The sequence below is a fragment of the Condylura cristata genome, unplaced genomic scaffold, assembly GCF_000260355.1.
Source record: "Condylura cristata isolate star-nosed mole 26May11 unplaced genomic scaffold, ConCri1.0 scaffold00025, whole genome shotgun sequence".
Lineage (NCBI taxonomy): Eukaryota > Metazoa > Chordata > Mammalia > Eulipotyphla > Talpidae > Condylura > Condylura cristata.
Genome location: NW_004567126.1, coordinates 14093257 through 14108403, shown reverse-complemented (window position 1 = coordinate 14108403; position 15147 = coordinate 14093257). Strand labels below are relative to the sequence as shown.

General features: G+C 39.6%; 2 protein-coding genes across 5 annotated transcripts; one reads left to right on the top strand and one right to left on the bottom strand.

Annotated features, from left to right (window-relative positions):
* The first annotated feature begins 2236 nt into the window (after nucleotides 1–2236).
* On the top strand, nucleotides 2237–12903 carry HYLS1 (hydrolethalus syndrome 1). The gene is made up of 3 exons (XM_004689118.2): nucleotides 2237–2340; nucleotides 9087–9254; nucleotides 11470–12903. Exons 2-3 carry the CDS (start codon nucleotides 9241–9243, stop codon nucleotides 12383–12385), a joined length of 930 nt encoding a protein of 309 aa, XP_004689175.2. The 5' UTR covers nucleotides 2237–2340; nucleotides 9087–9240; the 3' UTR covers nucleotides 12386–12903.
* PUS3 (pseudouridylate synthase 3) lies at nucleotides 5942–14601 on the bottom strand. Of its 4 annotated transcripts, XM_012729811.1 has the most exons (6): nucleotides 11360–11421; nucleotides 10727–10766; nucleotides 8282–8700; nucleotides 7623–8179; nucleotides 6675–6865; nucleotides 5942–6535 (listed from the first exon to the last, which is right to left on the bottom strand). In XM_012729811.1, exons 3-6 carry the CDS (start codon nucleotides 8651–8653, stop codon nucleotides 6228–6230), a joined length of 1428 nt encoding a protein of 475 aa, XP_012585265.1. In that variant the 5' UTR covers nucleotides 8654–8700; nucleotides 10727–10766; nucleotides 11360–11421; the 3' UTR covers nucleotides 5942–6227. The 4 variants fall into 4 exon arrangements, with proteins under 4 accessions (XP_012585265.1, XP_012585266.1, XP_012585267.1 ...); XM_012729812.1 differs by lacking the exons at nucleotides 10727–10766; nucleotides 11360–11421 and adding an exon at nucleotides 14497–14601 and having other exon boundaries at nucleotides 6208–6535; XM_012729813.1 differs by lacking the exons at nucleotides 10727–10766; nucleotides 11360–11421 and adding an exon at nucleotides 12278–12300 and having other exon boundaries at nucleotides 6208–6535.
* Between the last annotated feature and the right edge of the window lie 546 nt (nucleotides 14602–15147).

Sequence of the window (15147 nt, the reverse complement as noted above, 5' to 3'; positions counted from 1 at the left end):
AAAGAAAATTGGAGGAGAAACTAATAGAAAAAAAGAAACATATAGGACATATCAAACAATCACAGCTTGTCTGACTGGACTTGATTGATTGGATCCTGGTTCAAAGTAAAAGGAAAAAACATGATACAAATAGAAAATTGAGCAGTGGCTATTTGATGATATTAAGGAAATAAATATTTTAGTTGTAGAGTATTGTAGCTATGCTTTTAAAAAGTACTTCATTTTTTTTAAAAATATACTTTAAAATGTGTATGATGTATTTTTTTAAAAAGTACTTCATTTTTTAGAAATCATATTGAAATATTTCTAAACTTCAGTTATCTGATACCTGCTTCAAAGTAATAAAATTAGTATGATGATAGTGATAAACAAGTAATGAGTTGGTCATGCATTAATGTTGGAGCTGGGCATTGAGTTCAGAGGACTTGTTAAATATGTTTTTACGTGTTTGGAACTTTCCTTAAAGATGCCATCTAGTTCACAAGAATAGGTTTTCTTTCATATATAGTATTTTTTTATGTATTCATACAGAACTGGGGTACAGGCTAGAGATGCGGAGGGTGATAGGATTCACCAGAGACAGAGCGAGGAGCAGAACAGGCAGATGGAGGAAGTACATGTGGTCACCTCCGGGCCAGGCAGGGATCCAACTCATGTAGAAGTGGCTTTAGCTTCTTAGTGCTGTGCCACCAGGGAGGGCCCCATATATAGTATTTTAAATAGTCTTGGTAAAGGTTTCTTGATCGGGACTCAATAGATTTCAGGGAAAATGATGATTAAATCACATCCAGGCAAAATTGGAGGATAAAATGTTTCACCAAAAGACAAAGGTTGAGATAAACACAAGGTATGACTTGAAATGACAGGAGATAGATCCTTGGAAGTTCTTAGCTATCACAGGTTTTCAAATATCATATTTTAACATGAAGGATAGCAAGAAATAACTGAGGGCACATAGGGAGTGTGCTGAATGAGCAAAGTAGTAGAAAGAAAAACGACTGTCCACTCTGAGAGACTGGAGATCAGACGCTAAAGAAAAAGTCTTGCAGGTATCAGGTGACCAAACTTGAACATGTGGTATTTGCTAGTAAGGCAATAAGTAAGATGTTGGAAGCTCTAGGGGAAGGGTCATTCAAATCCTCACTTACTTTTTCCTTTTTTACCCCCCAAGCCACCCCCCTTTTTCTCCCCCCCCCCCCCCAATAAATCTAAGGAATCTTAGACTTAGGGACCCTGTTGCAAAGGTCCTGGGGGAACAAGATGAAAGAAAGAGGTAGTATTCAAATTTTTGGAGAGTATTAAATATTACTTGTCCCTCTCACAGATTTAAAAAATTTTATAAATTGCATTTGTTAAGCAGGGAGTTAGTGCAAACTCGAAGAAACAACTCTGACGACTTGGAGTGCAAATCGTTTGATTACTTCGTGCGGCAGTGACTGGGATCATCACTTGCGTGGACTAACTTTTTCCTTTCTAGGTCTCATTCTCAGCACTTTCCAAAGCACCAGATCTTTTTCCCCCGCCCCCCGGGTACAGATTCAGAAAACAGTAAGACCATGTGAAGGGAGTGAACCGGAGGCATTCGAGGAAAACCGCTCGCGCTCCAGTCTGGAGAAGTTTAAGAGAAACGTGTGAGGGTTGAGGCTGGAGACACAACGACAGGTTAAATCAGAAAATCTTTCAAGCCGTGGAGTCAACAGGCAGGTGAGCGACAAGGTCTTTATATGGAAACAGCGAGTCTCGGAGCCCAGGTGAACTGCCGGCAAGAAGCGGGACCCCAAGGAGCTCCGACAGTGGTCCGAGAGCCTCCCCTTCCAGAAGACATCGACCCCACAGTCGCCCGGTGTTGGGAAGGGCGGGGGCTGCCGCCATTGAGGTGAGCAGAATGTTAAGACGGCTTCTACGAAAACCCAGCTAGCTCGCCGTTAACTGGAAGCTAAAGGCTCCTCTCCTTCCGGGATGCCAAAAGGTAACGTAGCAACTGTTGGATCATCGCGGTATCCCCTCAGACCCTTCCAAATCCCGGGCTACCTCCCGCCTGTGGAGCAGTGACCGAGAGCAAATGTGCACCAATCAAAATGTAGACTTGGAAAGACATTCTCCCTTATGACCAATAGAAGGGCCTGTGGGCGGAGCACGGTGTTCCGATTGGCCCATCAGGTTTAAACCTCCGCGGCCGGGCAGTTAACGGCGACCTTGGGCGTGGGTGGGCCTTGCGCCTGCGCAAACTGGGAGACGCCAACTGAAGTCTGCAGTCCTACGCTGGCCTGGCTGCGCGTCTGGGTTCGGCTGGCTGACCTCGGTTCGACTCGGTTCGGCGGGCGGACTTTGGCAGGGCGGGTAAGCAGGCCGAGGCTGGGAGACGCGGGCGCCGGTCCCCGAGGGCCGCCCGTCCCTGCCGTGGAGAGGTTAGGGTCTGGAGTGCCCCCTTTCCGCCCCTGGTCACCTGTTCCCTTCGGTGTCCAGCGTCGGGAGCGTTGACCTTTCTGAGAAATTTAGGTTTACTGCCCCCAGGGCCGGTGAGAGCGGGGCTGTGCTGTGCCCTGGGCGTGCCGTAGTCTTGGAGCGCGCTGTGAGCGGACTCCCAGCGGGACGCCGCTCTGCGGGGCTGATGGACAGGGGGCGCGGGCCAGCCGCCCCCGGTGCGGTAACCACGCCGGGGCCAGGTGTGCCCCTCTTGCCTTTGTTGTTGAAGGAGAGCAGTCGCATCCTCTCGTTTTGCCTTGTAGATGTAGCCACGCGAGCTGCTCTGCCCCAGTGAGCTGAGATTGCGCGAAACAGCGAGAATCCAAAGCCCTATCCCAGAATGAGAGTTAAGCCTTTTTTTCCCGATTATAAAAATTGTTGGATCTCGTTGTTTTTATAAATTCAGGAAGCATTAAGTACGTGTAAAGAAAGTCGCCCAGCCACTGTTAACTATCTCCCCAAAACCCTTCGCTTTTGAGTTTACTCCCCAAAGGATTATTATAAACATTTATTTACATGATTACATATTTATTTTTACATAATTGCATATTATTAATAGTCAGGCATACTTGAGAAGTAGATTATGCCACATTTAGCCAGTAATAGGAATATGTGTCGATGTCTTACCATTCTTAATTGATGAATTGGTTTTTTCTTGGCTCTGGCAGTATTTGTATCATATGTTACTTCTTAACCAAGCCCCTAATGATAGTCATGGTTTTCCATCATCACAAAATAGCATGGTAGTGGTTACTCTCACGTGTTCAAGTTTGTAGTCCTCTCTAATTTCTCTCTTTATAATAGTTCTTGAAAGTGGATTATCGCTTGGAATTTATGGTATAGTTTGGATTCTGATTCCTAACGCCAAACTACCTTCCAGGAAGATTAATCTGCTCTTGTTACTCCTCCCCACCCCCCAAAACACATACAGACACAGTTAGGGTGCATATATTTGCACACTGACCAGCGCTGGGTATTGAAAAATCGTACTAATTTAAAGATATCTTAGTGTTTTTATTTGCATGATTAATGAAATTAAGACTTGTTATGCTTTTGTAACCGTGGTCCCTGGAAAAAGGGGAGGTTCCTTTATGTGTATCATATACATGCTGGTTATATGTAATTGTTGTGTATATTACATACGGAAAAGATAAATACCTCATTTAGACTTCACAACCTATTGAAAGAATTCCTTTCATTTTTCCAATGAAGACAGTAAAGTGTAATTCTCCTTTATGGTAGTAGCCCCCTTACCTTCAAGGGATACTTTCCAGGACCCCAGTGGATGCCTGAAACTCTGAATGGTACAGAATCCATGTACTGTTTTTCCCTATAAGTACTCACCTGTGATTTTGTATGTCTCACGTATAAGTTACATACAGTATGAGGTCATAAAATAGAACTATTTCAATAACATAATTTATGTGAATGTGGTCACAAAATATTATATGTAATATTTCAAATTATATGGGTTGACCATGGCAACTGTAAACCATGGATAAGGGGCAACTACCATACCAGCAATATTCATTTATGTAGGCTTTCCCTGGATCATATAGTTTGGAATTTATATGACCTCAGCTAACTGACTTCACAGTTATATTTGGGGACTTCTCATTGACTTCATTGTGATGGTTGTCCTGAGCTTTCCTATGGTAATTATCAAAAATAATGTCCCTAAATCCATGTTCTAGATTTGATAGTACAAAAATATACTTAGGAGAATTTTCTTTAAGGTCTAGGACCATGATCCGCTGGCTCCTTTGCTTCTTCACAACCTTCAAGCATGACTTTTTTAAGTGCTTTTTTCCTGTATGTCATTTTAGAGTTGATCTTAAACTGTTTTGTTTTTCTTCATTCAAAAACTAATTCTAGCCCAGGTACATTGAAATAGGTAGGAAGTTGAGAAAAATAAGTTTTTTGTTTTTACATGTCTGAGGATATTCTACCCTATGATTACACTAAAAACAAAGGACTCTTTACATCAGGAAAAAAGGACAAAGCCATCACATTATGAAATGTTGGCCGACCAGGTCCAAAAACTCAGGATACGATTCATTCAGTAGATCTGGATCATATTAATTGACAACCTAAATAAATCTAAATTATACTTCTATTTCCCCATCTCTAAAATGGTGGTCTTACTCCTACTCTTCCGGAAGGTAAAAGTTAATGTTCATAGGTCTTCTTATTTTTCAGTATTACAAGAGCACCTCAACTTAAATTGTTTTACCTTCTAAATCTGGAAGTCTTTAAGTCTTATTTCCATAGTCTACCCATTACGAAGCTTCTGTAGTACTTTCCAGCATCAGTTTACCATTAGGGTTGTTTCTTATTGTCCTGTGTTATATTTAGTTCACAGCTTTAAGTATATAAACCAGATTTTATATACCTAGAAAACTTTAGATCTTGTAAACATTTTGTATAGTTGTAGCATACATGTAAATAATACACTCTGCAATTATGAGGCAGAATATCTGAGTTCACTTTGATACTATTTTTGTTATAAAGGATAACGTTATGTTGAGAATTTTGAGCTATTGAATAATATTGGTATTTATAAATAATATTTTGAGAGTCACTTACCAACTTTGAGAGCAGTCAAGCTGCCTCATTGTCCCACCTGTGTTTCAGATGTGCTTAAATCTGAAAGCTAGGAGTTAAGCTGAAACCCTTTCTACTTTTGAACTTCACATTTACTCAACCACAAAGCCTGTTTCCTAATCTCAAATTCATTTACTTCTCTCTAGTCCTCTTATTACAAATCCAGTCTATGCTATCTTCAAAGAACTATATCCTTGACCACTCTCAACAGCCTATTTCGCTCCTATTTCCACCTGTCTTCCCTCTTCCAATCCATAGAATACCCAAAGCAATTATTTTTGCTACACAACTGTGGCTTTTAAATTTTCAGAAAATTTTGTTCACAGTGTTCTCTCAAAACAAAAAACTAAGCTTTGTCAAGGCTTTACAAAAGTGACTCTTGCTTATCTTCCTAAACTAATATCCTTGTCACTCAAGCCATACTGCTCTATTTTAGGGATCTGAATGCAAATGCTTCGATCTTTAACCTGCTATACAAACTACATCTTTTTCCTTAGCCCCATAAGACTCTGCTTCTTTAGCCCCACTTTACTGGCTCCCACTTGTTCTACAATTGCCTGTTTATAAAAACTGGAACAGGGTTGATAAATTATGTTTTCATATGGCTTATGAGCCAAGAATATTTTTACACTAGTAAAAGCTTATAAAAAAAATATGCAACAGAGCTCATTTGTGGCACACAGAGCACTACACTGTACACTCTGTAAGAAATGCTGTGCTTTATCAGTTAGGTCACTTAAGTAGTATGTGTGAGGCACTAATCAGTTATCAAATATTTACCTGACTTTGCAAAACTATGAACATTCAGGTCAGTAGTGAAATTTCATTTGCTTTTAAAATGGACAACACAACAAATTAGACAGGATCAGGCTTTAATGTTTGAACACAGGTTTCAGGTATACATAAATATACCTCCAATACCATGATTGCTTTTTGCTTTTTCCATCTCAAGTCAATTTGGGTAAAAATCAGGGAATGATCTCTTTCTTGTTCAAGCAAGAACTTCCTTTATAGGGTCTAATGGCCAGTTGTTGAAGAGCTGATCATTTAGGACTTCCTTCAGTAAATATATACTTTTTTTGTATTTTCCTTTTAACCACCTACCACTAAGTTTCTTTCACTAATCTTGCCTCTAAGATCCAAGTGAGTTTTCTTGGTTAAATGATGCTTTTAATTTCTGTGTCAACACAGACTCTCTTTGTTGGTTTCTCCAAAATAGTATTTTCTTCTACCATGTCATTACAGTCCCTTCTGGCTTTTATTTCTTCCTCATGGAATGAATGTGGGTGCTCAATGCGTCCTCTGCGTACAAAATGCTGGATCCGGGATTCTAATCCTTGGCATTTAGGACGATCCATTAGGGGCTTATATGTGCGTGTTTTCACTCCTTCTACAAAGGCACTGGTCTGCTTTATGACAGAGGGCTTAACATTTCTCCATTCTGTCACTCCATCCATCTTTGGTCCTATAACATACACAACCAGCATTACATAAGATACTGTAACCTCAACAGAATCACCTCCAAACAAAAGCAGCTTTCCCCATAAACGCTGTGTAATTTTGGCTCTGGCTGATAATTTTACCCTTAAGGTTCTCTGACATACCTGTCCCATAGGGCACTGCAACGGAGTCCAGTCCTTGTAGCATACTGTACAGCATGTGCGTTTTAACGGCGTGACTAGCCCATAGTTGTTGTAGGTGGGTAACATTGAACTCCTGAACCTCCTGGTCATAGATCCACTTGATATTCTCAAACTTACAGTCATACAATACTAGAGGAAATTCTACAGCCATACTGAAGAGACAGACAAGAAAGTGAGAATACACAGCAGCCATTCAACAGTTTTTTAAAAACAGTTGTATTAAAAAGAGGACAAAAAATGTTTGTTTCAGTAAGCATTTGAAAATAAAATACAATCCCTAACTTTGAACAACCTTATAATTAAAAAAAGAAAACAGCAGAAACTAAGAACTGTTTCAGCTAATCTAATTAGGGTAAGTTTCAGTGGTAACAAGTCACCTAGAAGTGAGATGACTTGGCCTGTCTACTCTGCCCTAAAATGAAAAACAGCTGGTGGTGTTTTTCCAAGCTTGTCAATGTTGTATAGAAATAAGTAAAAACTAGACTTTACTACTTAGGAATGAATTAATGGTCTGTATGACTTTTGCCTGCTCTCAAAAGAAAAATCTGATTAAACAAAGTTGCCTTTAATGCCTATTATGGGGGAAAGGATATAAAAATAAATGCTCTTTTTTTAACAGGGCCTTGTCCAAATATCCATTTCCTTACTAATGAAATAGAACAATGAGAAAATTAAAGGATATACCCCCTCCTACATGTTTATAACAGTCTTCTACAAGTCAGATTAAAAGCTGCATAAAGACAGAATCAGTGAGTTAGTCATATAGACCATTATGTGGGGGAGGGAAATTTTATAAAAAGTGGCCGTTACAGAATATATTAATAAAATATGCCAAGGGCAATAGCTGTTTACATGCAGTTTTTTGGGGGGAGGGTGGGTTTTTGCTTTTTTTTTTTTTTTTTAACTTACCTATATTGAGGTTTCTGGGGATTTTTCTCTATGTTCAGCAGCTCATCAATGATCTCAGGCTTTTCCAGACCTTGGCCAATCAGGAAAAGGATAGCCATCATACAGCGAACTTGATGATAAAGGAATGCCTGCCCAGTCACTTCAAACTGACATAACTGGAAAGGCTCTTCCCATTTCTCCTCACTCAGGTTCTGACCCACTCGTTGTACTTGAGCAGACAGAATGGTCCTCTGAAAATTAACCACTCCATTGGCTACATCCATTTTACATAAGTTCCTGAAATCATGGGTCCCAACATACTTCTGAGCTGCATTATTCATGGTTATAATATCTAAATCAGCATGAGGGAAAAAGTAGCGGTAAGTCCTTTCAAGACAACTGAACCTAGCACTGAAGCTAGGTGCTACAGGGGCCCAGGCCAGTACACGGATGTCTGGAGGGAGCACTCGATTGAGAATGTGGGTGTAGCGGATCTCTGTAGCAATTTCATCTTTTAAATTAAAAGTCTCTGAATCCCTGTCCTTTGGAAAGTGAGAACGAAGGTCAAGAGAAATCACCTGTGGAATTAAGAGAGACCATGTTTTAGACATACAAATAATCCTCAGTACGTACACAGAGAATACCTGTTGCTTTGAAAACAGTATATTGCTGACTCTTACCTGTCCAAAGGCACTAACTCCTTTGTCTGTTCGCCCACACCGGTGATAGTTAGATGTCTGTCTGCTTTCCACCAGACGAGTCTTAGTTAGAGCCTCAAAGAGTTTCTCTTCAATTGTATTGTTTGTGTTTTCCTGACTGGCAAAACCTTGGTATCCCCAGCCCAGATAGGCTATCTTTAGGGCTATATGTCTTCGACCATGAGCACTGTAATCAAATGAACGCTTAGCTTTTCTAGTTCCTGAAGTATTTTCTCTGATGTTTGAGTCCTTGTTATTGGCCCGTTCTTTAAGTCTTTGTACCTCCTTCTCAAGTTCTTGTACTCTTTTTAGGAGCTTCTCAATCTGGATTTTGTCTGTGTCGTTCTCAGCCATGATAAGACCATCACAAGAATAAACAATTCATGCAGGACCACGTTAACCTGAAAAGAGTAAAATTAATTCAACAGTTTCAGTGATTTCTTTGGTGATGTCACTGTCATACCATTATGTTCAAATAGTATCTAATATTTAATGCCTATGCTTGGGGATGCAAAAATAACCTCAGTATTTTAGGTTGATCATCTATTCTTTTTTATTCTGTCTGGCCAACTCACAGAGAACAAGAAAAACATTTACCTAGCATTGCCAAAATTTCTTTTAAGTAATCAGAACATGGGGGAAATACAGATTTAATTTTTCTAGTCTTCACTAGATAGGTGATTTAGGATTGATTTTTTTTTTTCCTAAAACATCTTTTGATTGCTGAGTTTTTCAAACAGTAATTTTTCTTTATATGTAATAAATCTGTTATTCTCCATTATTTCAGATAAAATTAGTGGCTTTATATGTTCCATCATCTGATACTCAGTTCTGGCTTAAAGGTGGTATAGTAAGAAGCTTGCCTAATTGAAGCAGCTGTGATTATACTGCATACTGGAAGTAGAACCTGGAGGTGAGATTTTCCTGCTCAAGTAGTCTTGATGGCACAGAGAAGGTAACTATGCATCATGATCCTTTTTAAATTCAAATTTACTGCATTGCTTGATAACGATTTCTGTATCTCTAACAGTTATAAGAGTTAAAATGCATGGTGTGGTTAGGATGTCAGTGTTGAAGTTGCTGGGATTTTTCAGTAATTTGAGGACAGCTGTACACATCTTTAAATTTGGGACAATCCTAGATAATCTATGACAGATGGTTACTTCAGTTATAGGTCATCTCCAAATAGTGCTAACTTTATTAAAGTCTGTGAAGCTCCTTTAGTGTCTTGCACTTTGAGTTTCTGTATCTATTTGATTAAACATCTAAGTGTAAAAAAACCACTAGAAGACATGGAATCATGTCTTATTAATCCTGCAACTTCCTTTATACTTCCTGAACATATAAATCAATTTTAATGTAAAGATAAATAAGAAAAGTTCCAATAACCTGATAGGGTAAGTGGGAAAAGAACAAGCATCTTATATAAAAAGAAAAAAGCTTCTAAATGTATGAAGAGATACTCAGTTTTATTTAAACAAATGTCAGTTTATGAGAACTGACTAATATGAGAGTTTAATAATTTATATTTTTGAGAGGGCATCGGTAAAGAAGCTCTTATATGTACATGGTACAATGTCTTTAGGAGGGTATCAAAATTTAACACCATCCATACCTTTTGATCCACCTATTCTATTTCTAAAAATTTAACATGCACCTATGCTTATAAAAGTGTGTAAAAATTTAGAAGATATTCATTGTAACATTAGCTTTTAACAACAAAAGACAGCAAGCAAATCAACTGGGAACTGGCTGAAGGAATTAATGGTTTCATCTTGGAATTCTGTGCAACTTAAAATCTGAATAATTCTACTTGTGCTGATGTAGTTGGATTATCGAGGCAATCTTGAAGGTTTAGAAGAGTTCATATGAAATAGTAGGGACACAGGAAATAGAAGGCAGTAGATAAGCTATCTTATTAGATTGACTTCAGAAAATCGCTTTAGGTTTTGGCTGGTTGATTTGGGTCCTAAAGTCATTTCAGTCACAGGGCATTGGAGTAAACATACTTGGCAAGGGAAGATATATTAGGATTACTTAGGCATAAGGAGTTATTTCCATGCATATATACACATGTGGGTGTGATAGGAAAATATTCCTTTTGGGATTACCTATGAAATAAATCACTTATGGTTAAAAGGACTCTGAAGCCAAAGAGCCTGAGTTAGGAGTCCAGCTATCCCACTTTCTAGTTGTTGTTTACTCTTGAGCAATTTATTTACCCTTTCTGTGCCTCACATTACTACACCTCTGTGAAGAGGAGATAAGAGTTTCTGCCCATGGTTGTAAGGATTATTTGAATAAATGTAAAAGCACACAAAACAATTACCAGATACAAAAAATTGCCCCCTATGTGAAGCTATACTATACATTAAGCAATATACCCCGTATCATATAGTCTCAAGCTTTTCTTACATTAGAACTCACCTCTCCTAGGGAGCTACTAAAGGTGGGAAGAACTGCCAGGCTGTAGAAAGTGGGAGTGAATAAGAAGAAAGTGGAAATGAAATCAGGTAATAGATTGCTTAGAGCTATTTAATGCCCCTCTACACTTGTGTTCGTGGAGCAGGCTACGTAAAATGTTCCCATACTAAACAGCCCAAATGCCCAAAAGTGAATGACTGGATTAAAAAGATGTGGTACATATACACAATGGACTATTACTCAGCAACCAAAGTAAAAAAAGAAACATGTCTTTTGCAGCAACATGGTTAGAGCTAGAAAAGATCATGCTTAGTGAAATAAGCCAGAAAGAAAAGGAAAAATACCAGATGGTTTCTCTCATAGCAGGAATATAATGGAACAGGCGAGAAAATAATGATGAATGGCTATATACCAGAGACATTTTGTGGGGGTGAAGTGGGGAATGGGATCAAAAACAGTGGGGGGAGGGAAATGCACGGGACTATGATGATAGCACATGGGTGATTTGGTGATGGGAAACTCAAGGGGATTGCAACTGAGATGGGAAAATGCAAAAATATGTAAAAACTATTATAAAATTAAAAAAAAAATGATCCCATACTACCCTGTATTGTATTATATAACTGTTGTACTTACGACTGCCTTGGCCATTCTCTCTGACTGCTATAAAGTAATGGATAAGGGAATGAACAATTTATGAGCTAGGAACTTGTTATCAAAAATTTACCCATGTTTTTCTCTTGCAGAAGGTCCTATAGTATAGGGGAAGCCATGGAAGAACTCATGGGGCCTGATAGACAAAAATGGGCCAAAATGGATCCAGAAGAACGAATGCTAGCAGCTGCTACGGCGTTTACTCATATTTGTGCAGGGCAGGGTGAGGGAGATGTCAGGAGAGAAGCTCAATATGATCCCTACAGTAAAGCTTCAGTAACCCCTGGGACACAATCTACTCTTCCTGTGCAACCACAGTACCCACACATGGAGAGCAGTGCCACTTCAGGAACCATGTCAGAGGCTTCCCAAAGACTCCGAAAGCCAGTGATGAAGAGAAAGGTGTTGCGTAGGAAGGCAGATGGGGAAGTGTTAGTGACAGATGAGTCAATTATCAGTGAGTCAGAGTCTGGTACAGAAAGTGATATGGATCTCTGGGACTTAAGACAAAGGCTGATGAGTCTGCAGTTTCAGGAAGACAGGGAATCCCCAGTTGACAACTCACAAAAATTTCACCTACCATGTGAATACGAAGGTATTTCTCAAGAGCAGCTCATTTGCTACCTACAAAGAGAAGGAATGGGCCCCCCAGCTTACGAACAAGACCTCATCGTTGCCAGCCGACCCAAGTCTTTTATTCTCCCAAGGCTGGACCAATTAAGCCGAAACCGCGGCAAGGTAGACCGTGTAGCCCGATACTTTGAGTACAAACGAGACTGGGACTCAATGCGGTTACCTGGTGAAGATCACAGGAAGGAATTACGCTGGGGGGTCCGAGAGCAGATGCTTTGTCGAGAACCCCAATCAAAACCTCATCACATATATGTTCCAAACAATTACCTAGTGCCAACTGAGAAGAAAAGATCTGCACTTCGTTGGGGTGTTCGTTGTGACCTCGCAAATGGTGTGATGCCCCGGAAGCTTCCCTTTCCTCTTTCTCCTTCTTAAATTTTTCCTCCCCCGTACCTGTCTCTCCTTCAGCAGTTTTGTTTGGAATAATCTGATCCTTTATATCTCACCTTTTATTTAAATAGAACACAGAAGCCTGTGGAACATTATAAAGACTCATTGTTGGTCTTTGTAGGTATATGTCACATTGGGATCAGAGACCTCAACTTCCAAAAGCCACTCTCAAATCCAGCAATTGCAGGAGAAATGGTGTCAGAGAAAGGAAAATAGACCGGTTAAATTTTGCCAGATTAGTAAGCAAAATCAGTTAGTTACTGTTCCAGTTCTGTAACCTTTTTACATTGGCCAGTATGGGTTGCTGTTTTTATTGTGTATTTTAAAGTTGCTGGGCATTAAGCTTATCCATTAAAGGATTTTGTAAATTCATAAGCTTGACCTTATTTTAGCTTAAATACTTCCCCATGGGATTATGATGATCTCAAAACAAGGTTCTGACTCTGCTTCCAATCATACTTTGTTTCATACTCTATCCACCTAAATACTGAAAGCCAAAGGGAAGGAACAAACCTGCTCTTTACCTCACTAAAGGGAAGTAACAGCACAGATAGTAAAAGAATATAAAAAATCTTTTGTTTTTAAGTAGAAAGTCAGTAATAGTACTATATGCCACGCAGGACTCTAACCCATGGCTTGATTCAGAATTTTATCAATAATTTGCCATCTAGCTGGTATTTAAGCAGTAACATTTTATAATTTCACACATTTTCTAGAAATTATATGTGTTGGTTGAAAGTTATTCTTTCTCTGCCACAGAACTTCAAACTATAATATCTTGAACCAGATGCAGATGTCAATACCAAAACAAATCAGTTCTATTTGATTCAGTTAATTCTGCTCACTTTAAGTTGGATCTTATTTGTTTTTGATGCTTACAAATCCATTGAGGAGCACATAAAAACTAGATGTCAGTTTCAGCATCTGAAACTAGAAGAGTGACAGCAGAATTAGTTTGCTTGTCAAGGAAAAACAGCCTTCTAACAAATTGATTGGCTTTAATATCTGCTAATCACACACTTGCTGCAAGGCACTTATCATGGAAAGTAGTGATTCAAAGATACATAGATAGGCTCTATTCACTGCAAGTTAAAGTCCAATAGTGAAGTAGTTAAAACAATGGAAAGACAATGGGAATTGGAAAGCTAAAGGAAAATCCAAGTGAAGCGTTGCAAGACGTATCTCATACACCCAATAAGCACAAGCTACAAGGAATGCTTAAAAACCTAACCTGGTGGAGTTAAAGGCAATTCTCTAGTTTTTATGTTAAAAAACCACGTTTTTTTCACATGCGAATTACAGCGAAAAACTTAAGTGGTTTACCTGTATTTATATGGGTCTCAGTATACTGTCAAATCTATCCTTATTTAGTTCAACCCCTATTTAACCAAAGAACTAGCCCAGAGGTGCTAGGTGGGCAGTAAAATTTTGTGGAAAAAAAGGGCTTGAGTTCAAAACTTGACTTTACAATGTTTTCACAAGCACACCAACTCCTTTGGGGTGAAACACAATGGTCCCTGAGCAAACAAGGCAGAGGCTGTCCAATTACCCAACGTTAGGGTTGCAATACAGCTTTTGAAATAAAGGGCTTTAGTCTCCAAAGTAGAGGGAACCACTGGAATCCTAGAGAGAGCATTTCCTACGGCAGACTATTTCAAACTCCAATGTTTCATGTTACCCAAAGGATGGGGAGACAGGCACAACAATCACAACATGGGGGAAGCAAGCCACAGAACAACTTGAAAAATGTCGCCACCCCTCCTTCCCACTGCTCATATTACTAGGATTCTGATCTCTACTAGGATTTAGTTTTATAAGCAAACTAATTTGGAGTTTGCTTAAATCCACGGCCAAGAGCCTTCTGAATCGAATTTAAAAAGTCCCTACTGAGAACTCCTGCCAGGAGCTAGTTCCAAGAAGCACAAGATACACACATGGTCTCGAGATTCCACTTCCTGGGCTTTCTGAAGATATTAGGGTATGGTAAAAAGTGTGGAAGGAGAGAGGAGCGAGAGGGAGTGTGAGAACAGGATCTCGCTGTTTATCCACTCTTTGTACAATCCAGAAAATCACCCACCCACGACCCCCACACTTACCTTCCGGTAGTCAGCCACGCAACTTTTCGCGACACAGGAAGCTGTCACTTTGCGTCTTCTGCGCGCGCCCGAGGTGTCATGGGAAATGTAGTACATCTTTGTGGGGAAACTAGTTCTAAGAGGCGGAGTGTGTGTGCACGCGCGCGCGCGCCCACCATTTCTCTACTTTCAAAAGGCAGAATCTGGGGCCTGTGGTAGTACAAGATTAAAGCACAGGATGAATTCTAGTGAGCTATAAAATAATAGGAAAAGTCGTAACTTTTCAAATGTCTGCCATCCTTAAGTGAAAACTAACGTTGAAGAACTTGGCCTGGTTTTATATCTATTTAACTTAATAGAAAGGTATCATTAAGAAAGAAAATATTTACCTTTTGAATCCACATATCAGGCCGAAAAGAATATGCTAACCTCCAAAGACTGAGGTGCCGGAGGTTGACGAAACAGAACGGGGGCGGTTACTTCAGCACCACGGAGAGATCTTGATTAGGGTTTTATGGGGTTTTCCAGCGATGTTAATATAAACCTTTAGATTGCAGTTTAAAAGCTGGAAAACACTTGTTTCTTTTTCCCAATTAAGCAGTCAGATGTAGAAAGAATTCATCTCGGATTATGCAGATGGAGGTAGGAAATGGAGGTTGTACCACAGGAAAG

What these genes read in the sequence shown, in the direction of transcription:
- PUS3 (XM_012729812.1), bottom strand. Translation starts at nt 8,653, where the DNA reads ATGGCTGAGAACGACACAGACAAAATCCAGATTGAGAAGCTCCTAAAA. An exon ending in CCCCAGAAACCTCAATATAG is followed by an intron (nt 6,866 to 7,622) that starts GTAAGTTAAAAA and finishes CTGTCTCTTCAG; the next exon opens with TATGGCTGTAGAATTTCCTC. An exon ending in TGCAGTGCCCTATGGGACAG is followed by an intron (nt 6,536 to 6,674) that starts GTATGTCAGAGA and finishes TGTATGTTATAG; the next exon opens with GACCAAAGATGGATGGAGTG.